The sequence below is a fragment of the Cucurbita pepo genome, chromosome LG10 (assembly GCF_002806865.2).
Source record: "Cucurbita pepo subsp. pepo cultivar mu-cu-16 chromosome LG10, ASM280686v2, whole genome shotgun sequence".
In the NCBI taxonomy this organism is placed as follows: Eukaryota; Viridiplantae; Streptophyta; class Magnoliopsida; order Cucurbitales; family Cucurbitaceae; genus Cucurbita; species Cucurbita pepo.
Window position 1 is genome coordinate 3,166,724 of NC_036647.1, and position 24,807 is coordinate 3,191,530.

A 24,807-nucleotide genomic window follows, 5' to 3' on the forward strand; every position below is an offset into this window, starting at 1 on the left:
ATTTCGGACGGCTTCTACAACTTTCTCTCTCTCACTCGCTAACCGTAGTCTCTTCGGTTCGGGATTTCAGAGAACGGGACGAAGTGGGGTTTCATCTTTTTCAGTTACATCTTCTCTAACCCTTGGTGAGCTAACGCTATTCATCGTGGCAGCTGTTGCAGTTCAGACCATTGGACTCTCCTTTTTCGTCTTCGGGTATTTCCATGTCAAACCTGCACTATCCGGTGACAGGTGCTCTTCAGCTCTCTTTCGAATCCTTGAGCAGCATTAACATGGAATCATTACATGATAGAGCATCTGTAAGTATCTGCACGTCTATTTGGCTTCGAAATTATAATTATTTTGTGGAACTAAGCAAGCTTCTGCTAGACCAGCTGGTATATGTAGTCTTAAGAAGAGGATATATATCATTGGACTGATTTGGCTGGATCTTAGCTATATATTCAATACTGATACCAAAAAGTTCACACCCGGCGACATGACAAACAAGTTACTTCGGTGCTTCATGTCAGCCATCCTTTAGGTTGCAATTTTGCAGTCCAAAGAATAAAATAAAATAACTCTTGTCCAAGGAGCAGCAGTGACCGAACCATCTTCCAAGCCACACACCTACAGTATAATGCTTTTCTCAAGATCCTCGACTCCATGGAAGTTATAATTTTCAACATAAGGATAATTGTTGGGACTGTGGGTGGAGACAGGAATAAAGATATGAGTGGGGGGTCATTTTATTTATAAAGTAGGATTTTTGTAATGAATTGTTACATTCTGGTCATGCGGATGGTTGATATGTGATTTGGTTAAAGCACTCCAAGTTTCCATATCTTATCATTATAATTACAGGATCAAAATGCTTAGTAAATGGCAATTATGAGGTCGGATATTACATAATCTGCCTTAATCGCAAAGAAATAAAGCAATTAATTCCTTCTCTCCCACTCTTTGAAAATGGAGAATTTTCCTATATAATAAAAACATCAATAGTCGGACTTCACAGCAGTTATTGCTGTTCTTTCCACTTCCAATAAGGGAGGACCTTGTTGTGCCATGGTTTTACTGCATCAGGTAACTTATACAGACACCAGTTAACAACATTTCTTTGCTTTCTGATACTTGCGAACCTTTTATTTTTCTTCTTCTTCAATCTGTATGTATCATTTCATAGTCTGGACAGGTCATGCAGTCCATCCAGAGCTACCCAACTTCAGGAACTATGCATCAGATGTATCCACAAGGACAACCTCTAATGATCAAGCATTACAGCCCAATCTCATCATTTCCAAGGAAGGAGAATACATTACATGCAGCCCAGAAGCACCGCCTGGCAGAGCAGAGCAGAAGAAACAGAATCAGCGGCCAATATGACACCCTCCGTGCCATCCTTCCCAGCATATACAAAGTTAGTAAAAAAAAAAACTTCCTTCAAAAAATCTATCTTCAATTGATTTTAAGCCAACAGGTAAAAACATTCTGTGTATTGATACTTGGAAAGCAATGATTATGAACACAGACGGATATGAGTAAGCTGAAAAAGGCTTTTGTGCTTTCTGAGACAATCCGTATGGTGAAGGAGTTTAAGAAGCTTGTATCAGAAAAGAGAGCAACTAATCGTGAAGTCGGGGATTGCGGGATACCTAGTGGGGCAGATAGATTGAGCTTAGAACACTGTGATGGTGGTGAAGGGATGGTGAAGGCTGTAATGAGCTGCGAGGACAGGCCGAACATTATGGCAGAATTAGCAAAAGCACTGAAAACGGTGAAAGTGAAGCTGGTGAGAGCTGAAATGGTGACTATGGGTGGAAGGAACAAGTTTGCTCTGTGGATGCAAGGGCCTAAAGAAGGACCTGGCGTGCTTAAGAGGGTTTTGGAGGCTGTTATGAGGAGGCCTTCATGGATTGCTAGAAAACACAGAAGTTCTTGGCATTCCCGAGCCTCAACAGCTTACAATTTTAATAGGGCCACTTCTTGAAAAATCTCTTATTTTTCTCCAAGTAACATAATTACCCGTTTGTAATTAGTCGTGATGGCCTTTCTGGAACCATCCAGCCCTCTAATCAATACGTCTGAACATGATAGGTGAAAGTATACGTACTTGCTGACCTTTTTTCTTCTTATCTTCGTAGTTCCTCTGTAATTCAATGTTTCCAGAGATGGTAATTTGGATTTCATAGCAAAGAAACTTCGAATGAAAAAATTAATTGATATTACAGGTTATCCTTATCCTATTCAATGGCTTCCACCAAAATCTCATCTTCTTCAACACAAGACTCCCATCTGAATTCTAAACCTAGCTAGCTCGTTCCCATCAGGTCCTTGCCCTTCTATTCAAACATAGAATGGGTTTAAGAATTGTGTCCAAGCATGTTCTTTTCTTAGCTATATTGGTCTTCTATCATGGCCTTGTACAGTAGTCGTTATTAATGTACTAGGGAAAACTGCATCAGTGAATAAAGGGGTCCTTCGTTTCTTGTGGTAGTTGCAGAGCAAACGAATGGGCATTTCCACTTCTGCTGTGGAGTGATTGCATCTGCCTTAGCTATATTGGTCTTCTATCATGGCCTTGTACAGTAGTCGTTATTAATGTACTAGGAAAAACTGCATCAGTGAATAAGGGGTCCTTCGTTTCTTGTGATAGTTGCAGAGCAAACGAATGGGCATTTCCACTTCTGCTGTGGAGTGATTGCATCTGCCAGGTATAATTGCAAAATGATGGTAGTAACTAGCTAAGTCTTCTAACGCACCTCCATCGCAGCCAACACCGAACTGTCATCAATCCTACTTACATCCCGTTGTATCTTACATCTATTACACTAAACCTTAAAGGTATATTATTTTTGTTTTTTTCAACCGACATCTGGTCAGACTAGCATCCACCGACTCAGCGGAATTCTGTATGACCATTAAACCCAGAACTGCGAACAGTCCCAAATATAGATGGATTCCACCAACGATATGTCCAATTCCAACCATAACACCATTTCAATTATTGCTTCCCATCAAACCATAGTCAAATGAAACAAGTCCTTCAAATTGGCAAAGGTTCCTTGATAGCTGTTATCAGCAATCAAATAAGGACTGCGCGTGCTTCTGAAAAATATGATGCTTCTACAGCAGTAGTATTGCATATAGGTTAATGAAGGAACATGAGATGAAGCAGGCAGTGAACTAACTAAATATTCATTTCAATGGGAAATGTATTTTACAAAGGATATCTAGATTATTGTGCAATGTAAATAGTTGTACAAAGTCATCATTCACTTACCTCATAAGCCACCCGCCATTGATTGGATGCATACTTGATTTCTTCTTTATATTGATGTGTATCTCCCTTCTCTGCATTCATGTACAAAGAACAGCTGTATAATTTATTGCTTGTAAAAGATTAATTCACGGCTACAATGAGATTTGATAGCATCCTCCAGCTTCTCAACATGGTCGAAATCAACCTTGAATGTCACCATGGTAATACCATCTTTACCACAGTCATAGTCCTGCTTAATGTCCTCAACGTGAAAAGATTGCAACTGCAAACACCGACACAAATTTCAGCTCTACAATAATATCCATTTAAAAAGGCGGCAGAAGAAACGGATACTGTGCATGACAGAACAGTAGAACCTTTCTGTTATTGCTGGAGCCGAAAGATCATCACTCTATGGTATATATGTAATTGTAAGAATTATAGAAAAATGTTTCCGTCCAAAGCAAATGCAATATTGACTATGACATGAGAACTATACCGAAGGATGAAAAAACAAGCAGAAACAAATGAAAAATCAGAGACCATAGTTCAAACAATAACCGTCCAATATCTGAGGGGAAAAAGCACTAAAGACGAAAATTCAAACCCGTGACAGAGGCATACAGGATAACTCTTGATCACATGGGCAAATTTACCTGGTGGTACAAAGCCCCTAGAAGATTGAATGGTACCTCCACACCCATTGGAACCTAAAAGACATGGAACCCAATTATCAAAAATAACATTTCCTGTGTAAATCAATTTAAAATAGTTTATACAGTTAATTTGCTCCATAAACTTCTGAGTAATACTAGCATCACAGGGTGACAACCATTGAGGGAAGAAGAAACACCTTAGACTTCACGACACATGTTTGAGCACTTTTCAGGCATTCGGAAGCTACTCCCCCATAAGCCCTGACTAGTCCCCCAGTCCCGAGTTTGATACCTCCAAAATACCTAAAATTTGGTAGAGGGAAAAGATATCATACGAAGTTAGCTATAGCACATGGCAAGCATACACATTCATATCAACCAAAAGCATTAATAAGAGGATTCCAAGTCAACGATTGGCTAGTATTTTGCCCATGAAAATTGCTTAGAAATAGATCCCAAAAACTATGTTTCAATCTAATTCCTATTATTTGCAAAGAGAATACCTGATCACGACCACCATGACTCTGTCAATACCCGAAGAGACAATAGCAGAATGAATTGGTTTTCCAGCAGTACCAGATGGCTCGCCATCATCATTAGACCTAAATTGATCTCCCACCTGAATAGAGTCACGAGAAGTTATAAATAAAGGAATTGAGATCAGGGAAGTAAATATTAACTCCCCTCTCAACATCTCTTTATGGGAATCCTCTTGAACAAAAAAAACTCGCTGAAAAACTGGAGCATTGCATTTTGAAGTAATAATATGACCATCAGAAACTTGCGAGCTTTAAAATACGAGGGAATGACAGAAACTAATTGATATTACATTCGCAGCAGAAAATTTTCGGATCTATCAAAATAAACAGTGTAAAAATGTAAAACAGAAACTAAACGTAGCATCTTTCTTATCATATTTAAGGAATGTTATTTTTGTAAAAATATAAAAGAGATGATAGATTTATTCATGTAGTATTTTATCACGTGATTTAGCATAAACTCTGTTACATTACACCTTCAACAGACCACGTGAAGAGCAAAGTATTAGACCACTGTGACGGATGGTGAACTACCCCATAATAGATATTCTTCAAGAAGTGTAACAATAATACATCTAACCATATCCAACAACATGCAAGAGATAAAGAAGTACCTGATACGCCCAGCAATTGTGAGTAGCTCGCGGTTCCCGTACCTGAGTTTCACCACAAAAAATGCCCGCCAGATTAGTGAATTTCACACAAACATATAGATCCTATTCTAGAAGATTTTTAAGGACGCATTTTGAGGCAATGTTCCAATATTTGAGATTAAAAGAGTGACGCTAATGTCATGATACAATTTGCAATAACGAATTTCACTAGAAAATAGATAGCTTTGCCAATTGAATCACGTACGACGTAAAGTGCGATATAATTTACAACTTCAAAGAAAATGCCATCTAGAATCCCAAGGGAACAAAAGAGAATTTATTCCAGGAAACAAACAGAAAGGCGGCGAGGCTAAACAGGAATAGAAATCGGAAACTCCTCCATGAGAATCTAGCATAGAACACCTGGGAGAGAAGAGAAAAGGCAGTCTGCTCATTGGTGACAGGACCAGCGATGGCGATGAACTTGCTCTTCTTGATTTCTTTTTCGAATCTCACAATCTCTTTGATCGTGGTGTATGCGCCTGCATTTCCGCTAGTACTACTGACTGTTGTGACCATATCTTTCTTATCCCGAGCAATTGCGCACAGTGAGGAAGAGAATCGAGTGTTGAGGTTCAGAGTCTTGAAGTAACGAAAATTTGGCGCTGCGGCAGAGGCAATTGCTACGGGCATCTGATGGAGCCTCCGATCCTCAGTTGGACAAATATAATGTGGCTCCTGTCTTCCAGACGAGGGCGGTTCTCCTTTAAATATTCCTTTCCTCAAGTTGAGTATTAACGACGTCGTTTGAATGGAAAAATAAACACTTATTTCTGAAATAATGTTCATAATTACCTTCCATGTTGAAATAGCTTACTAAAATGTTAAACTAAATTTATTGTATTCAATTAATGAATATTTAAGCCATCTTTGATTCTAATAGTAATACTAAGCAAAAAAAGAAAATGTAAAATTAATTAATAGTGCACTAGTAGAAAAGGGATAATGCTATATGTTCTTAACATCGTTGGATTTCTCCACCTATATCACCGAGTAGGCACATGCCTACAGAATAAGATTAATCAGTATAATTTACAAGAAATCCTTGTGATGTGACAACCATTTGAACATGATATTTTAGATAAAATATATTATAATTGAATTCTAAACAAAAAGTCGCTTTGGCCGAGTGGTTAAGGCGTGTGCCTGCTAAGTACATGGGGTTTCCCCGCGAGAGTTCGAATCTCTCAGGCGACGAAAATTTTTCTTTCTTTTTTTTGTTTTCTGAAAACACAATCGCGAGTCACGTAATCAGAACCTTCCCCCAGAATTGAACTGTCGTAGTCTAGGTAGGGCAGGGCACAACCAAGGAGGCGACTAAGTCAGCGTCGCGGAAAATCGTCGACCCACAAGTCACTTTACGACACGTCGACTACAAACAATTGACTAATAGAAAGGGCCAAATTTTGACCAGGCTATCCCGAGCCCCAATTTCCGGGTCAATTATGGCATTTCGCTGTGCCCAACGGTCAGACCAACCTTGGATCAAAAATATTTTTTTTTTAAGGCCTTTAAAGAACACGGCCTCGTGGCAATTTTAATAATATTTAATCATAATGATACCCGTTGAAATTAATCCAAGGCTGTTTGACTTTTTTAATGCCTTTGCATTATAAAAGTGAGAAACTCAAGGGTAATTATCTCTTAATTTATTTCATCAATTTTTACTTATTAAATATATAATTTAGAAGAAAAACAAATAAATAAGGAATAAAATTTTTAACCAACTTTTTTTTAAGTTATCAATTATGTTGGAGTTGGGAGTTTTTCTATTTTTCTTCTTCTTTTTTCTTTAATATTTATCAGCTGCACATGCACATGCTTATTTTAAACAATTTTTTATTTCTCCAATTATACTGGACAATTGATTTATCTAGGTTTTTAAAGAATGCAGTATATTCAAAAGTCAATTTATTATAAAAATGAATGTAACTTCAACGATAGTGTTTGACTTTATAAATTAATTATTTTGATTGCGTTTGACAATAACTTTGCCATTAAAAATAAAACATTTGATAAATAATTAAAACAAATAATAAAGCATAGTATGCAGTGAATAATGTGTAGTTAGTTAGTTGTTACAAGTTCTTTTAGTTTAAAAAATAAATAATTAAAAATCATTAAGTCAAGTTTTTAATTATGAGTTTTAGTGTAAACAAAAGAAAATTCCCATAATAAAGTCAGGTGTTCACATATAGGTTGCTAATAATAGGACATTCTTTTTGGGAGTAAAGGTGAAAGAGGGAAGTTGGACCAACCCTCGCAAATTGGAAAGTGACAATGCCCCCAAAAATGTAATTTACCGAAGCTACGATATTATAAATGGTATAAATAAATTAAAATAAGTTCATATTTATTGATAAAAAGGAAAGTGAATTGTGTGCTTAAATAGGATTGAACGATGAGAAAAAGAACTTTAATGATTATATTGATTATTGAGTAGAGACGGGAAATGGAGAAGAAGGAGAAGGAGAAGGAGAAGGAGAACCGCGTAAAATGGGGGTGGGAATTGTAAATACTGAAAACTGGAGGGTTGGAGAAAAAAGAGGTCCCTTAAAGGGACGTTGGGGGTTGGTTATGCTATAAATTCTCCTCCCCCACGTTCTGTCTTCCCCAATTCACCATTCATTCTTTGCGTATTACAGAGTCCCCTGTTAGCATATGTCTCACAGACCCCTCGTCCCTCATTATTCCTCCATTGCCTTCACTCTTCATTCCCATCTCTTGGTTTCCAGTGACATGAACTCCACTTCCAATTGCTCCTTTTAATTCCCTTTCCCCTATTATTTTCCGAGATCAGACCTCCCTAATTCTCTCTGCTTCCAATTCTATTTTCTCGCCCTTCTTTCACCCTTCTGTCACGTTTTTATTTTCTTGTTTGTTTCCCGAGAAATTTTGATTCCTGGATAATGGGTGTCAAGGGATTTGTCGAAGGGGGAATTGCTTCCATTGTTGCTGGCTGTTCCACCCACCCGCTTGATCTGATCAAGGTCCGAATGCAACTTCAGGGCGAGACTCCTGCTCCCACGGGGGCGGTTCAGAATCTCCGTCCGGCTCTCGCTTTTCAGACCAATTCTGTGACTGCTCCGAGGTCTATGAATATTCCTTCGCCACCGCCTCCAGCGGCGCGTGTTGGCCCAGTTGCTGTTGGGGTTCGTATTGTGCAGCAGGAAGGAGTCGCCGCTCTCTTCTCCGGCGTTTCCGCTACCGTTCTCCGGCAGACTCTCTACTCAACTACCCGTATGGGTCTTTACGATATGCTCAAGCAGAAGTGGACCGATCAGGATACCGGAAAACTGCCGCTGGTGCGAAAGATATCGGCGGGTTTGATCGCTGGTGCGATCGGTGCTGCAGTCGGCAACCCGGCCGATGTGGCGATGGTACGAATGCAAGCCGACGGGCGGCTACCGCCGGCGCAGCGACGAAACTACAAAAGCGTGGTCGACGCCATAACCCAGATGGCACGTGGGGAAGGCGTGACGAGTTTGTGGCGTGGTTCGTCGCTGACGGTGAACCGTGCGATGCTTGTTACGGCTTCGCAGCTCGCATCATACGATCAGATAAAAGAGACGATTCTGCAGAAGGGATTGATGAAGGACGGCCTGGGAACACACGTGACGGCGAGTTTCGCCGCCGGGTTCGTGGCGGCAGTAGCGTCGAATCCAGTGGACGTGATAAAGACGAGGGTGATGAACATGAAGGTGGAGGCAGGGGCGGCGGCTCCGTACTCGGGAGCGTTGGATTGCGCGATGAAGACGGTACGGGCAGAGGGGCCGATGGCGCTGTACAAGGGGTTCATACCGACGATTTCACGACAGGGACCGTTTACGGTGGTGCTGTTTGTGACGCTGGAACAAGTTCGAAAGGTGCTTAAAGATTTCTAGTTAAAATTAAAAAAATTGTTTTAGAATATATTCCAAAAATGAAGTTTATATAATATTATGGGAATATTGTATTTTCCGTTCGTGGTTTAAATTAAGAAGCTGATGTGAATGGAGATTGTTCATTTCTTCACGTACCGTCTCTTCTCTGCCATGATTATAATTAATTATATTAACAAAAAATAAATAAATTGAGGAAGGAGTTATATAATAAAAAATTGATAATTAAAATTTATATGAAAAAACCACTTTCCATAAACTTTGAAAACCATAAGTTTATTGTGGGAAAAAAATTGTTACATAAGTTTATTAAAATATATTGGGGGTATAATATCAATTATAAACACACGGTATCCTAGTTGTAAATTAATTTTAATTTTAATTTTAATTTTAAATTTGGCAGTTAATTTAATTATTTATATGAAAAGAAAAACACAGGAGCTCAAAATTGGAAGGCTTATAAGTTATAAGATTGGGTTGATCAGAAATTGACAGCATCCTCACAGAGAATTGAGCGCACTTCCATGATCGATGTTGGTGGCTTCAAGTCTCTCCGTTGCAGGGCATTCCCGAGCAACCGCTGCATTTCCGACGCAAACACGTCATCCAAAACCTGCCAGATTCAACCAAAGAAAAAGGTAATCGGTAATAGCACTGATCTTCATGTTCTTTTCATTCGATTCGGCAACAACATAGGGATTTTGGAATTTGGAGTTCAATGGTGAGTTTTGGACTTACAGAAACCGCAATGCGTAAGCCTTTATACGAGGACATGTTCTCCTTTCTGTTTTCTAAGAGATGTAGTACATCTTGTCCCATTCGATCCCACAAACATCGGCAGATTGCTACGAAGACGCCGTTGTTAAGGACGGGGTGGAGATGATGAATTGTGTTCATCAGTAAATCCTTCAGAGGCTGCATTCTGCTTCGTATTTCTGACTCCGTCATCGCTTCCTTCGTGTCTTGTATTATCTTCCGCAATTTTGTTGCACTTTGTACCCTTGTCTGCATGTACAAACACCGTGTTACGTATGAAAACCAAGATTATTTTGATGCTCGATCAAAAGCTGATTGTTTTATGACTCGTCTGCCAGAAATATGGAATTATTGCTGGTGTGAGAGGTGAATCTAAGGTCATTTGTTTGAGATATGAACAAGATCTTGATTGATCCTAGATCATATTTTCCTACAAATGGGTTTGAAGAATACTTACGTTTTCTGCGAGTTTCTCCACAACTGCGTGCAGGTAACTCCTGAATTTGGCTCTAAGGACCAAAGTTACTTCATTGAGATATTCACCTCTAGCAGGACCTTCATCAGTCATGCAAGCAGATGCCATTGAATTCAGTTTGCGCTCTATCTGTGGCATAAGCTCATCCCGCATCCTCTTCATCGTATTCAAAAGAATTCCCAACTGAAAAAGACGGTCCCTCCATTAAAAAAAGTTTCTTTTTTGGGTGACCTTCTTACAAAACTCAACCACACAAAGAATTAAGTACACTACCTCATCCGGTATGAAAAATGTATCCACCGCTTGTCTGGCAAACTTCTGGAAATATTTGGAAAGCATTATGGGCACTGAATTGTCCTTTAATGGGGATAACACATCAGAGTATTGCCTTTCCAACGATTCAAAAATTGTCTTCTCAATATCTGCAGTTGCCTATAGAAGAGGGAGGACGAATACCACTTCAAATTCTGGACGAGTTCTTGGTAAGGCAGAGGAATATAAAGTACCATTTGGACACCTACCTGTTCTAGACTGTTTGAATATTCCGGCCAGCGACAAACGATGACATCATATTCATTTAGTGTCTCCCTTAGCCTATCATACATATCATCAACAAACGGCAATGTTGAGTGTTCTGGTCTGGCTCCATATGGTTGTACCTGAAGGTAAACACTTTCAGAATGTCATCACTTTCATGAAAACAATAAAAATCTCATCATGCTATTACACGTTCATACCTTGTCCTGTTTGCACAAGTCGAGCAAAGCAAGACGCTTACTTTGAATCCAAAGTGTAACATATGAGTGGAATAGCTCTTTGGCATCAACTCCACCTCGGACAGGACTGAAATAATCTCAAGGCTCCAGCATTAAAAAAAGGTGCAATTGGCATTGTAATTCTTATCATTGGGGATTCGAACAGAGATGGTAGTACCTGATGTTCCACTGAACAAGATCCTGCTGGAAATCAGCTGTAGCAATGACAAGTTCCGTCACAGGAGGCGATGGACCTGGAGGAGAACAGGCCATGAGAAAATCTCGCAATCTATTGCACAGCTCCACACTGTATATGGATGACGAAAGGTTTGGCAAGTCTATGAAACTGCAGAATGACAAATGTAGGTTATACTCATAGCTGGAATCACCAGAAATTTCAGTCAGCAAAGATTTCTTTGAGATGAAACCATAAAAGAAGAAAAGACTCATAATATAACATATGGTGCTTTAATCACCTGGGGAGCACATTTTGATGGTGGATTTCAATATCCGTCATCACTTCGTTTCTAATATTCCGTACCACGGTTTTCATTTTCTGGTAAGCAGTAGAAAGAAGAACACCATCCATCAATGTGCCTTCTTTACTGCTTGATATAATTTCATCAACTTCTGCTAACAACAGTTTTGATCTTTTCCTTGTAGCAGCCTGTACCAGTCAACTTAACGTTTACAACTCGTTAAGATAAGGGAAAAAGGATGGTGAATGTAACTACAATTGGCTTCGATTACTTGTAGATATCTGCATAATTTTAGTTGTGCCTCACTACTCAAAACATCATGCAGGAGAGCATATAGCTTGACAGAGCGGGTTAGAGCAGAAGCCACGAAACCATTTGCACTACCAAAGACAGCCGCGATCCCTGAAGGTGAAGATTCATCGAGTGACTTATAATTCTCAAAGACGAGCGCAAGAATCTTCTCAATCTGTTCTTTTATCTCCAATAGCATGCGATTCTGGTAGTCATAAGCCATCTGGCGTCACTCTATGGCCAAAGAAATATATAACTTCTAAACAATAACCTTACCTCCTGACGACTCAAGGAGCCCCTCCCGTTTTGCTTCATTATAACTGGTTGCAACAACTCCTCCACTAAAGACAGACAATCTTCAGTTGGTGTAGCGACATCCATGACATAGGAAAGGTACCTGCAGAAATCCACGAAATATTGTAATTTTAAAATTATCGATTTGAACATGAGAAAAATATCGGTTTGATGAAATGATATTATTATTAATACATGTCTCGTTTACCTTAGCTTGGTATACGAATCTGATATTCCATAGTAAGTTGCAAATTTGTAAAGTAACCACTTCCATGGTCCTTCTAACAACAAATTTCTTTGCTGAAAATTGCTGGTTTTCATTGCAACTTCTAACAAGATATCATATGCCACGGTCTCAGCAACGAGGCCACACTACATTTTGAAATTGAGTTGAGTTGCTAATCTCATCAAATCATAATTTTAATTAATATAGTTATTGCATAATTTCTAAAAATGGTTGATTATCTTTCTAATAGAATAAAATGATCTATATATCTTGGGTTTCATTCATTTCTTTTTTCAAACCTTAAGATTATTGTTTTCATCTGGGCTTGTAGAATAGCTTGTATGTAGTTGTACTCTTCCAACAAGTTCGTGCTCTGGCTCTCGATACACAGGCCACCACTGTGTCTTTTCATCCTGCAGCCGGATACCCAATTTTACTTATACTCAAAGTGAAGGCATAAAATTAAACTTTAGCGGAGAATGGACAAAAACTATACTGAATTATCAGCAATGACAGCAACTTGAACTGTCGCATGGCCATGATGCTGTCCTTTGGAATTCTGAACTTCGATTGTTAAATCATCTCCAGGACTATTAGGAAAGCTGTTTGTTCCATTTAGCACAAAAGTTAACAGCTTTAGTCTGAAATATAATAAAAAGAAGAAACATGAAGCAAGAAGAAGAGAATCGCTTACAATAGATACGTTTCACCGGATGCTGGTTGCATTTTAACAACTTCATCGTCCGATGAGCTTTTTAGTCTCAACAAGCAAGAATATGTTTCTGATGTCAGGAAGAACTCAATTACAAATCATTCCAAAGTTCGAATTTTATACAGACGAGAGGAGTTAAGCATTCGTTTGTACAAACTTATTACGTTTCAAAGTTTCAACACGTAAATGTCAATTTTCCAGCATTAACAAAATGTCTAATTTAGTCACCTTGCACTACTTCATAAGTTGGAGAGATGTGACACAAAGAAACTGCGCCTGTTTTAATGATTGCCAAGACCTGTTTAGCGTATTGAGAGCCAGCTTTCATATAAGCCAAGCTCTGATGAGAGATAGAGCCAGTTGAGTTCGCAGGAAGATGATGAGCAACTCGAACCTTTCGTTTGGCTTTCCACTCGGAGCGAAGTGTTCGCTTCACAGTGGATAAACGTGCATTAAGACTTTCCAATTTGATGGTGGATTGCGTTATACACGAAAGACCACAACTGGTTGGTGGCTCCAGTCCCATTTTCACTCTACGCACTGTCAAATAAACCGAAGTTTGAAACATACAGAAAATATCTTCAAAATTTGTTTAAGAAGTTCAAGTAATATACCCTGAACTTTAATTTTCCCAAGACTTCTTATGGATTTTGGAACAGTTTTCTCACTGACCAACCCTGAGGGAAGTTTTGCCAAGAGATCCTCTTCTGGTTGCAGTAGAGCTTGCCGTAAACTGTTCCAGTTGACAACTTAAGAACAAGAAACCAAATAACTATAATAGCCAAATGAATAGAATATATCAAACGAATCATTTGATTTGAAGAAACGTTATAATTTGAACTTAGAATTGAACTAGATCAACCACCTGACTGTTGACAAAATCTAATATTCATGAAGTAACAAAATTTCAAACCAAACTCTAGCTAAGTCTCTGTGACAGTCACTTACTCAAATGCATCACGCAAAAGTTTGCACTCATCATTCAAGAAGTAGGGAGCTTCTGTACAATGACCTTGAGCCCATGAGTGAAGGCATAGCCTAACACATGCTTCATAAGAAATAACAGCACCCCATGAACCTTGCCCTCTGCATAAACGAGTCCACCATCATAAGCAAGAACAAGTTATTGATAAACGAAGCAATTACGTAAAGATTTAAGTCCTTATCTATTGCTTTCAAAAAATAGCAAATTATTTCAGTTTAATTTAATTTGTGCAATGCTCAAAGTTTCTTTAGTACATTGCTCTGTAATTCGGGAGGCAGGCAGGAACAGACAAAGCAGGTGATGCAACTCTGAGAACGGCAGCATTCCTGAATCAAAGACGTAGTTAATATCACACGATTTCTCAGTAACTTCCAGTGCAAAAATTTGAAAGAGAGAGAGAATCAAATGAGAGGTATATTCACAAACCTAGCTGATGCATTTGACATTCCAATATTTGTAGCTTGTGCATTTTGGCCTAAAGAGCTTTCTGGTGCTATTTGTTCAAGATAAGGCCTACATGCTCTAGTTGAAGCTTGATTACGAACATTTAGTGGAGGAGCAGTCGGAATATCAAAATTCGCATGCATTTTATTCCCTATTCCTCCGTCAGACTTCGTCTGTCACAGCTAACAGAAAGTGAGTTTTTGCTCATACAAATCTTCAGGCACAGAGAAAAGACCCATTTGAACTAATTAGTCCCCATCCCTTTTAAGTAATAAAATTGCATCTGGGCAGTGTATCAAAAAGTCGATCGAAACTTTTAACACGAACAATCTTGATTTGCTATAAGATACTGGGCTGCTTCAGATTTACGCACGAATCATCTTAAAATGTTATTCAATTACGAACTGAAGCAGAAAATAACAAACCTGATCGGAAGCTGCAGAGTGAGCATCAGTATCACCATAAGTAATGGTGCTCGATTTACCAAACGAAACTTCAGTACTGGAAATCGTGGCCGAATCCGACGTTTTGACTCCTCCATGACTATATTCACGGTTTAGCCGAATTGCCTCCGGAACAAAACCAAGTCCCTTATGACCCATTTCAGAACAACGATTGTTTAATTGACTGGGCAATTGAACGCCATTAATGGCAGCCGAATGAATGTGTACTTTGTCATCTTGAGGAGATATGGCGACCGAGTAATGTAGGCTTTGATTATCACTACCCGAGTCAGACGATAGGTCCATATCGGATCCAGAATCACAATCCTCGCCGTAGCCCTTCATTGTTTCAGCTTGCGACCCATTAATCGCAATCGGCGGCAAATTCCCAGTACCGAATTTCGCCAGAGGCGGTAATGCAAAACCCCGATCGCCGGAAACAAAACAAGCAAAATCCCTCATCTCCAACTTCAAAATAGGAAGTGTTGGTGATAAATCTCCACACTTAAACAGCACCGAATGAATTAACAATCAGGGTTTAAAGAGTAGAGAAAGTTAAATAATACCGAATATTTGTTCGCAATGAAAAACTAAGATTACGATGATCTAAATTAAACAACATTCCATAAAGAAAGTGGATATCAATCCCAATTGATACCGCACACAGAAATAGAGATAAAATGTGTACTGACCCAAGATAGAAACGCGAAGAGAAATATTACCCAGCAATTAGAAGCACAAAAAACAGTGATCAATGTGACAAAGGGAAGAGAGTAGACTCAAAATTTTCCTCATTCCAATATTTTACATTTTCTTTTTCTTCTTTCCTGGCGACTGAAAGTATGGCTCTGACTGTGTAAAATCATAATTAATAAAAAGGAAAAATAAAAACTAAAAATTGAAAATTGGATATAAAAAAAAAAAAAAAAAAAAGGGAAGGGAAAAGGAAAAGGTTCGAAGTCGAACGATTTTCAGGAATGAGCGGCAACGGAGGCGGTGGAATTTCCGCGCCTCTGACGTGGCGGCGCGCTCTTTTGTAACGGTCAGAGATTTCATTGTTTTTGCCAGCAACGCCATGCATGACTGGGTCACTCAATTCCGACTAAAATTTCAATTAAATCTGAAACTTAAATTTATATTTAAAAAAGTGTGATTATTTATTTAGTTTAATTGATAAAAATAATATTTACAGAAGTTATGTGATGATTATTTATTCTTAGTATTCTATCTTTTTTTTTTTTTGGGTAAATAAGATATATTTAGAAAATAATATTAGTTAATTTAATTTATATACATTTACCTTTAATTAAACTTTGCAGGTTACAATGAATTAAAATCTTAAATAGATATAATAACATAAAAGAATAAAGAATAAAGTTTAGGAAAAGAATTAAATTAAAATTGAAGCCATGTCATGGGATTGGCTTTACGTGGTGGCTTGAACAATGGTCACGTGACATGGGACGTGGATCACATGCCTCACTCTATCTTACAAAATTATTTAATTTGACATGTACAATGCACGTCAATTATTGCTTATACTTGTAAATACGTATAACTCTAAGTCATGCTTTATTCATGATGACATAAGTCAATTGTTATACGTTACAAAATGCACCAATACATATCTTATTTTGATGAGGTATTATTATTATTGTCATGAAAATAATATCTAAAATTAGAGATAATTAAAATAATTTGAATTTATAGTTTATATTTAGACATGAATAATAATGGAAGGAGAGACATGAATGGGCTCCTGAAGGAATTGGGCCATCTCACGCGAGAAGAAGCCCAACTAAATAAGCGGATCATGACTTAATATTCTCGACAAAAGCCCAACTATTCAGCTTCACTCGTTGACTCGTTGACTCGTTGACTCGTTGACTCCAGACCCATACTTGTTACAACAAAGATCCGTTGAAGTGAAGACTCCCTTCAAACCTTAGTTTCAAGTTCCTATAACATTATAAAAGTTTAATTAATCAACGTGGAACTACCTCTCAACCATATTGGATAGGGTGCGGACGAAAAAATGTGAGCGGATAACAAAAGGACATTAGGAAATGTGAAAGGCATTAGTCCATTTATGCGAACAAAAAAAATTGAGGACCATTTATGCGCACCTTTCAGCACATGACTACATAATCAAACAATAACAATGGGGACACAAAAGCATCCAGTCTCGATCAGAGAGAGAGAGGGAGGGAGGGTTTTATTTGAAGTGAAGAAGAGGAAGAAGCAGAGGAGGGAGGTTGAAAGAGGGAGAGAGCTCGAATCTCAAGAAAGTAAACGACTAGAAGACTGTGTTGTTTCTTAAGTCTTAAAGAATATGGTTTTGGTAAGATTGGACCACACACATATTATACCTTAACACTTCATTCTGTTGTGTTTTAGGTTCTTTTTTGTAGAACACGTGATGTGAGAATTGTTATAGTTTAATGTTGCCGTGTCGGTCCGCCTGGGAACCCAAAGCCCAAACCCAATAAAAGAGGTCGATCCCATCCCTATGATGCCTGTGGTAAAGCTGAATCTTATCATCTTATATGCTTGAGAGCATCTCTAGGAGGAGAGCCAAAGGGTTTGCTTATTTATTTGTTTATAAAAAGAAGAATGAGAAAAAGGGTGTCTTTTAAAATGTATATATATTAGGATTAGGAATCCTAAGCTGGGGTTTGTTATTCCAATTTTGATGCTCATTGTTCACATTTATCCACGTTTTCCCCTTTTCATCCGCTGGTCGTGAGGGATATTCTTATTATTATCACTTTCTCTTGCTTCTTATCTTCTCTCTTTCACCCTCTCACTCAAGCGAACAACTTAATAATTTCTCGTTCTATACCAACAAGCTGAGAGTTTATTCGTAAAAGTATTTTAAAACAAGTAGATAAAAGTGTAATAAGCCCAATTGAGATTATGCACTAGAACACGTGTATAATGTAAGTGGAAGAACTTCAAGAACTTTAGTGGTAGAAATTAGTATATAGATGTTTTATTATTGGGAAAAAATAAAAATTAGGAAATAATTTAATTATTTAAAATTTGAGCGCCAGTTATGGAAGGGTAGGAAAAGGGGATGAAAAAAGAAAATGGTTTTTGGAAGGAGAAAAAAAGGGGAGTGGGCATTTTGGGAAAAACAATAATGTAAGAATAGGGACAGAGAAGGTAATGATGAGAATTCTGAAGGAAACGGTTAGAGTTTCGTCATGTTATTGAGAGAGGGAAGGCATGCGACCCACGCTACCAAACAAAATCACAACCCCTAACTCTTACTCGTCCTTTTCTCTTCTTTTTCTCTCCCTCTTTTCAGTCTGACGTATCTACCCCTCTCATTTCACCTTATTTTCCGTATCTACCAACCCCTCATTTTTCATTTTCATTTTTTTATAATGTACTAGCTTATGGTGTAATTAAATAAATTAAATAAATTAAATATAAAGTTATTTGATTTGGTAGTTTGTTGTGAATAAATAATTGAATATAGTTGGATGGAGTATCACTCAATTAATCTTAATCATACACAAAAAAAAAAAAGGATCAAATTCTACTAAGTATGTAATTATTGATTTAAACTATATTTATTCATAAATTAGAGGAATAAAATGTGAATAATGGAATGATTAGTATTATTTGGTTTGAAACTTTCTATATATGGATGGTTGAAAAAGGATAATCTTGGTTCAACTATAGATTTGATTTCTATGTGTATTATATATATATATATATATATAAATAAAGAGAGAGAGAGTCAATTTTTAATTTTTAAAATAAAAAGATGATAGTCAAAGTTTAAAATAAATTTTGAATATTGAAAATAAAAGATTTAAATTTGAAAAGAAAAAGGAAAAGAAATGGAAAATGTTTTTTTTTTGGCTGTTTACCCTAACTTCCTAGTCTCTCATCTTCTACATAAGCAAACCTCCTCTTCCCTTCCCCCCCAACACTCTCTCTTCAAAACCCATTCTTTACAAATCTCTGTCTCTCTGTCTCTCTCTCTCTCTCTCTCTCTCAGTTTGTTCCTTCTTGTGTTTAATGGCATCAAGTGTTGGGTTGTGTTCGTAATACCCATTTCTTAAGAGACATCAAATGCTGTTTTTATTTGTTTGATATTTTTCCTTTTGAGATTTTGAAATATCCTTCAATGGCGGATACTTTTTACTGTACACAGAACAACGCCAATACTTGTTTTGATGATCAATTTGATTGTAATGCCACAAATAATAAGGTTGAGCAATGCTCAATTTTTCTGCCCCATACTTTGCTGGGTTTTGCTTTACAGAGTGAAGAGAGGGTGAGAGGAATGGTGGAAAAAGAGATTCAGCATTTGCCTAGCCATGATTATCTTAAGAGACTGCGGAGTGGGGATTTGGATTTGAAGTTTAGGAGAGAAGCTCTTGATTGGATTTGGAAGGTTGGTCTTTTTTTTTTTACTTCTCTGTTTGATTCTTTTATAAGAGGAGGGGTCTTGATTTTTCTATCTGTTTTTGGTTTTCTTTTGCCAATTTCAACAGTCCATTTCTAAAACTTGACTATAAAATTCAAGTGTAGTTAGTTTAATTGTTTGATTCAATGTGGTGCGATGAACAGGCTCATGCCCATTACAGTTTTGGACCTCTCACTCTTTGTCTATCTTTAAACTACTTGGACCGTTTCCTCTCAGTGTATCAATTGCCTGTAAGTTCCAAAAATCAAACAACATTTATTCTTCTCCTTTCCTTTTTCTTCTCAAGTTATGGAAATTTTCTTGTGTGTTTTTATTTAGATGGATAAAAGCTGGACTGTGCAGTTGCTGTCAGTTGCTTGTGTGTCTCTAGCAGCAAAGATGGAGGAGACAGAAGTACCACTGTCCATAGATTTACAGGTCAAATGAGTTTCAATTNTTAATTTTTTTTTTTTTTTTTTTCTCTGAGTACAATTGTTCTGTTTTATTAATAGATTTCAATTTTGAAGAACAGGTGGAGGAGCCTAAGTTTGTGTTCGAAGCAAAAACGATACAAAGAATGGAGCTTCTGGTTCTAAGCAGGTTGAAATGGAAGATGCATGCCATAACTCCATTTTCTTTCATTGATTATTTCGTGAGTAAGATGAGTGTTGGAGAGCACGTAGCGAGGGTATCCTTGTCAAAATCTTCACAACTCATTCTGAGCACAATTAAAGGTGTTTTTAAGCTTTTTCTTTGTATTTACTGACAGACAAATTCTGTTGCATTCCCCAGAAATTAATGTGTTTGATACAGATTTGTGGTTGGGAAATTAAATGCATGCAGGCATTGACTTCTTGGAATTCAGGCCTTCTGAAATTGCTTTAGCTGTGGCAATTTCCACTTCAGGAGAATTGCAAGCATCCGACGTCAATAAAGCAATCCTTTCTTTTCCATATATGGAGAAAGTAATTCAACTTTGACTCTTTTCTANAAAAAAAAAAAAAAAAAAAAAAAAAAAAAAACATTTTTGCCTGTGGGTTGCTTTGTTTTAAACATTTGCTTTATGGGTCGGTTTTTGTTTTGCAGGAGAGGGTGATGAAGTGCATCGATCTGATAAGAGATGTTTCGTTGATTAGTAATGTAAATACATTGGTTGCTGATAATGTTGCTGGTTCAGTTCCTCAAAGCCCTGTTGGGGTGTTGGATGCAGCTTGTTTGAGCCAAAAACAGAAGAACTATTAACTTCTGGGTCATTATTAGTTTTACTGCAAATGAAAAGGGAAAAAAAACCCTGAAATTTTCCCCAACTTTGAGATAGATAAGAGGTAGAGTGTGAGAGAGAGAGAGAGAGAGAAAACAGGACAAAGCAGAAAAGTGTTGCTCCAATTCCTAAATTCACTTTTTTATAAACAGAATTTTAGTGTGCAAGAAGGAAGCAGAGGAAGAGAAGGAGATGAATGCTGTGGTGTGTGTGTGTGTGTGTTTTTGTTGGTTTGTCTTCATTTCCTTAGGGCTTTAAATAACGAAGTTATTGTATGGCAGTGTGGTAGAGAAGGGGGAAGCAGAGCAGAGCAGAACAGAGCAATGGAATTATATATGTGTTTGTTTTGGGGATTGAGAAAGAGGGCCCCACTTGGTCAAACTCAAACTCCTCCTGTGTTCTGAATGCTCTGTAAAACCAACTCTGTATCTGTATGTATATAATGATGATTAAAAAACAAGGAAATGTTTTGTTTTGAGAAAAACATTGGAAATACTGCAATTTCCTCCAACTGCACAGAAACAGAGAGAGAGAGAGAGAGAGGTTGGGTTCAGGATTCAGCTAGCATTGCCATTTCTGAAGGCAACCCATGAATTGTTTAAGGACTCTCTCATTAAGATACCTGTGCATTTTCACTCACTCACTCACTCACTAAGTCTTGTGGAGCAGGCTTTGGCTCCCCCATGGTTGTCACTGACAAGCACCCACTCAAAAACATTGCCTCTGCAACACCCATTAAACAACAATAAAGCTACCTTAAACGACAGCTGAGCATGGTCAGGTATCTCAATAAAGCTTGTAAGTTAATGTAAAAACAAGTTATTAATCCTTGTCTTAGCCCTTAAACCTCAGCCAGAAAGGCTACAAGGAACATTACTTCTTCTTCAATTAATGTATTTTATGGTTTTGCACATGGTGGGCAACAGATGATATTAAGTAGATGAGGAATAAATGTTAATTATCAGTTATGACAAAGTGAAAGGGGTCTGAGGAGTAGCCATGAATTCCATCCGAGGATCTGTCGTAGCTTGGTATATATATATAATCTCCATTCATATATTTGTCGCCGCATTAATTGATACCCAATTTATTTTCCCACCTACCCCTTCTATTTGTATATGTATTTTTGGTGATTCATAGTTTGAAACAGAGGCAGCAGGGGCGTTGTACAATGTATGAATCACTGGGGTTGGACCCCACATGGCCCAACACAGATTCATGTTTGGGGTAACTACACGAATGATGAATCAAAATAAATTTGGCATGTTCTTAGGGTTGCCCGATATCTCAATTTTGCCATGGGTATTATTATTATGAAGATAGAGATTCATTTGTTGAATGATTGGGCCTACTGCGGACATGGGGAAGAAAAGGCCCAAGTGGAAGCAGTAGGCCCAATTTGGAACATATGTGCTTGGTGTGTGTGTGTGTTAATGTATGGGCAATGAAGCAGAGAGGTGTGTGGAGCCCCACCTGGTACACCCACTTTTGATTTGAAAAGGAAAATTATAATTGGCAGAAGAAGTCAGGCAATGTAATGAAATGGGGGCAGGGCGCAGAGATTCACCCAAACTTGGGCCACTCATACGTCCTAATCAATCCACCTTAAAAGAAGCATCATCCAACGTCCCTAAATAATCTTAATCCCATCCATCCATCCCCTCAACCCTCCTAACACATTTGAGTGCTGCCCTTAATTTTATTACACAGAGCTTAACAAAAAAAGAAGCCTGAAAAAACCGGTCACTGCTTAAAGCTCCTCCTCCTCCTCCAATGATTATGATTAACAAACAAAACTACACTCTATTTATATATGTTTGAGTTTGAGCACACATAAATACCCTTCTCCTCCTCCCCCACATTGCTTTAATGCTTTCTTGTTGCATGCAGGTTTTGGTGGCTCATTTTCAACATGCTCCTATCTTTTCATAAAAACACCAAACTCAACCCACCCCTCCCAAACCCGCTAAAAAACAAACCTCTTTCCTAAATTGCTGCTGTGTTTGAAGCAACAAATTTGCACAAACATATAATGAATGTTTCATATATAGGAGGAAGTTGAGATTAAAGGAAGTTGATAATGAGATTGTATGCAAGGATGAAGTAACAAGTGACAGAAAACAAACCCATATATGTTTGTTCCCAAATAATTAACACCATATAATAACCACCATATATAGCTTTGCTTCTGGGAAGAGGAAAGGCAAGTAGTGAGTAATTGAAATGAAATTCCAATTAATTTAAACACAATACCCACAAAGACAAAGGTAGAGAATGATGATGATGAAGATCATAAAACCCTAAATCTAAAAAATGTACCAAAATAGAGACAACATGGAACTCTTCAAGTTAACATTTCATTTAGCAATGAAGTTATGGTTTTTTTTTTTTTTTTTTCTTTTTTTGGATTTAATTTGTGTCTAGGGTTTCTTACCAAGAGTGTGCTTGTTATTATGCATCCACACTTTAAGCACGTGCCGCTTCACTCCGGTGTCGTTACAGAACTGTTGCACCACCGCCTCGTCCTGTTTTTGGATCCTCCACCCCAATGTCTCCGCCAGCCCCAGCATTCTGTCCTTCTGTTCTTGTGTGAACTTCGTCCTAAATCTCTTCCTTCCCAGGCTACTACTCCCTCCTCCTCCTCCGCCGCCGCTTGGGTTCGACATGTCCTCCTCCTCCTCCCTGCTGTGGCTGCCCCCACCGCCTGAGGTGGATGGAAGAGCCAGTGGCCTGTGGTGTGGCGCCACGTGGAGGTACCCAGCTGGGGTTCTGTAGTAGGGGGAGAACTGACCCGGGTGGGGCAATAGAAATGGCTCTCCGATTCCATGTCCGACACCTATAGCAGAGTCGAGGTTGTCGATCTCCTTACGGTGGAAGTTGCGGTGGCAGTTGCAGGCAGCGCATTTGAGAGCGTCGAGGGTACCTTCAGCACCAGCGGCTAGAAATTCGCCGCACCCATCAAGGGCGTGACCACCAATGCCAACCGCGTGATTCTTTAAGCACTCTCTGTACTTGGGTTTCCTCTGTCCACTTGAAATCACTTGGTCCGTTGAATTCGTTAGTTTGACTCGGGCAGCTGAGTTAGGCAAGGAGTCGTAACTCGCCGCCGCCATCTCGATCTCCTCCTCATGCTCCTCTTCATCTTCGAAATCCATGGTGGGTGGAAGTTAAAAGTAAATTCGTCCTAACACCCAATTCAGAAAGAAAAACAAAAAAAAAAACAAAAAAAAAACAAAAAAAAAAAATAAAAATAAAAGGAAGAGAAAGGGAAAAGAAAGAAAAATGTCGAGGAGTGAGAGTGGGAAGACACTTCAGAGGAGAAGATAAGAGGAGTGAGATAATGTGGCCATCAATTTTCCACTCTGCAAAAAAAAAAAAAAAAAAAAAAAAAAAAAAAAAANAAAAAAAAAAAAAAAAAAAAAAAAAAAAAAAAAAAGCTGTCCTTCTTCATATGGCTTCATATACTTTGCCGTTTCTCAGTCCCAACCAAATAACGCTCCCGTACCCCCTCCTGCCAATTTCACCGGCTTTACCCGGTTAACCCCCCCTCTGTTTTCTTTTTAATTTTTACATTTCTATTTTGATTACTGCGCAGTAAAAGTAAAAGTAAAAAAAAAAAAAAAAGACAAAAGTGCGAAGTTTCAATTTAAAACAAGTGGTGCAGGTCGGATGTCTTTTAACCATCATTATTATTAATATAAATTTTTTAGGTAATTTGTATGAAACAGTCAAAAATTGTTACGGAAAGAATATGAGAGAGGAAAGTGAGGCCCACGCGCTAAACTCAAAAGCCCAAAACGACACAGAAATTGTGCAGGCCATTGTATGGTGTTGTGGTGTCTTAGCACGCATTCCCGTACCTGAATCGGACTGACGTGAGATGGGACCTCTGAAAATTTCAGTGCTGGCGCGTAAGGCGGCGCGTGGTTTTTTTATGTCTGCATGCCAAACACAACATAGAGAAATAGAGTTTGTATGTGTGGTGTTTCTTGACAAGGACACGGAATTACGTAGGAAAAAAATAAATTGTCGGCATTTAAGGCAGCTGCCAATGTGCGATCACCTCCGACATTCGTGACGCCATCTTGGCGTCAACATGCATTAAACACGCCCATGTCCCCAATCAAAGAGTTTGAGCCAACGGCATACTTAAGCTCAGCCACTGTATCGATTACCACCTTCTATGAGTGGCGCGTTTCATCTACGCGCTCCCCGGAACGGCAAACCAAGCGCTGGTATGGGTTGTGGCAGTGGCAGAGGTGTCACAATCTTACCAACCAAACCCACTCACCT

The 24,807-nt window shown here is 38.4% G+C and overlaps 6 protein-coding genes and 1 non-coding gene across 13 annotated transcripts; 4 read left to right on the top strand and 3 right to left on the bottom strand.

Moving 5' to 3' along the window:
- The first annotated feature begins 19 nt into the window (after positions 1–19).
- On the top strand, positions 20–3,103 carry LOC111804469 (transcription factor bHLH131-like). 4 transcript variants are annotated; one of them, XM_023689276.1, is made up of 3 exons: positions 20–299; positions 1,166–1,399; positions 1,511–3,103. In XM_023689276.1, the coding sequence occupies exons 1-3, from the start codon at positions 204–206 to the stop codon at positions 1,967–1,969; spliced, it is 789 nt and encodes a 262-aa protein (XP_023545044.1). In that variant the 5' UTR covers positions 20–203; the 3' UTR covers positions 1,970–3,103. The 4 variants fall into 4 exon arrangements, with proteins under 4 accessions (XP_023545044.1, XP_023545045.1, XP_023545046.1 ...); XM_023689277.1 differs by having other exon boundaries at positions 1,175–1,399; XM_023689278.1 differs by lacking the exon at positions 20–299 and adding an exon at positions 306–1,065.
- A 58-nt stretch (positions 3,104–3,161) lies between these two features.
- Positions 3,162–5,878, bottom strand: LOC111803702. The gene is made up of 6 exons (XM_023688227.1): positions 5,453–5,878; positions 5,051–5,092; positions 4,401–4,516; positions 4,095–4,200; positions 3,898–3,951; positions 3,162–3,524 (listed from the first exon to the last, which is right to left on the bottom strand). The coding sequence occupies exons 1-6, from the start codon at positions 5,876–5,878 to the stop codon at positions 3,366–3,368; spliced, it is 903 nt and encodes a 300-aa protein (XP_023543995.1). The 3' UTR covers positions 3,162–3,365.
- A 326-nt stretch (positions 5,879–6,204) lies between these two features.
- Positions 6,205–6,286, top strand: TRNAS-GCU. Its single transcript has one exon. It is a non-coding gene; the product is annotated as a tRNA-Ser (tRNA).
- A 1,351-nt stretch (positions 6,287–7,637) lies between these two features.
- Positions 7,638–9,103, top strand: LOC111803977 (mitochondrial uncoupling protein 5-like). Its single transcript, XM_023688606.1, has one exon. The coding sequence runs from the start codon at positions 7,999–8,001 to the stop codon at positions 8,971–8,973; it is 975 nt and encodes a 324-aa protein (XP_023544374.1). The 5' UTR covers positions 7,638–7,998; the 3' UTR covers positions 8,974–9,103.
- A 288-nt stretch (positions 9,104–9,391) lies between these two features.
- On the bottom strand, positions 9,392–15,741 carry LOC111804379. Of its 4 annotated transcripts, none has more exons than XM_023689159.1 (21): positions 15,523–15,741; positions 14,813–15,298; positions 14,370–14,560; positions 14,198–14,269; positions 13,907–14,044; positions 13,573–13,691; positions 13,187–13,498; positions 12,941–13,028; positions 12,743–12,848; positions 12,546–12,659; positions 12,229–12,392; positions 12,003–12,123; positions 11,707–11,931; positions 11,433–11,623; positions 11,135–11,302; positions 10,939–11,044; positions 10,723–10,860; positions 10,475–10,633; positions 10,184–10,384; positions 9,709–9,975; positions 9,392–9,583 (listed from the first exon to the last, which is right to left on the bottom strand). In XM_023689159.1, the coding sequence occupies exons 2-21, from the start codon at positions 15,290–15,292 to the stop codon at positions 9,452–9,454; spliced, it is 3,492 nt and encodes a 1,163-aa protein (XP_023544927.1). In that variant the 5' UTR covers positions 15,293–15,298; positions 15,523–15,741; the 3' UTR covers positions 9,392–9,451. The 4 variants fall into 4 exon arrangements, with proteins under 4 accessions (XP_023544927.1, XP_023544926.1, XP_023544928.1 ...); XM_023689158.1 differs by having other exon boundaries at positions 14,813–15,334; XM_023689160.1 differs by having other exon boundaries at positions 13,187–13,256; positions 13,353–13,498; positions 14,813–15,741.
- A 3,089-nt stretch (positions 15,742–18,830) lies between these two features.
- Positions 18,831–20,590, top strand: LOC111803847 (cyclin-D2-1-like). Its single transcript, XM_023688436.1, has 6 exons — positions 18,831–19,241; positions 19,418–19,504; positions 19,593–19,691; positions 19,786–19,987; positions 20,097–20,218; positions 20,340–20,590. The coding sequence occupies exons 1-6, from the start codon at positions 18,972–18,974 to the stop codon at positions 20,493–20,495; spliced, it is 936 nt and encodes a 311-aa protein (XP_023544204.1). The 5' UTR covers positions 18,831–18,971; the 3' UTR covers positions 20,496–20,590.
- A 2,139-nt stretch (positions 20,591–22,729) lies between these two features.
- LOC111803848 (zinc-finger homeodomain protein 1-like) lies at positions 22,730–23,777 on the bottom strand. Its single transcript, XM_023688437.1, has one exon. It carries the CDS (start codon positions 23,667–23,669, stop codon positions 22,935–22,937), a length of 735 nt encoding a protein of 244 aa, XP_023544205.1. The 5' UTR covers positions 23,670–23,777; the 3' UTR covers positions 22,730–22,934.
- Positions 23,778–24,807: the final 1,030 nt, after the last annotated feature.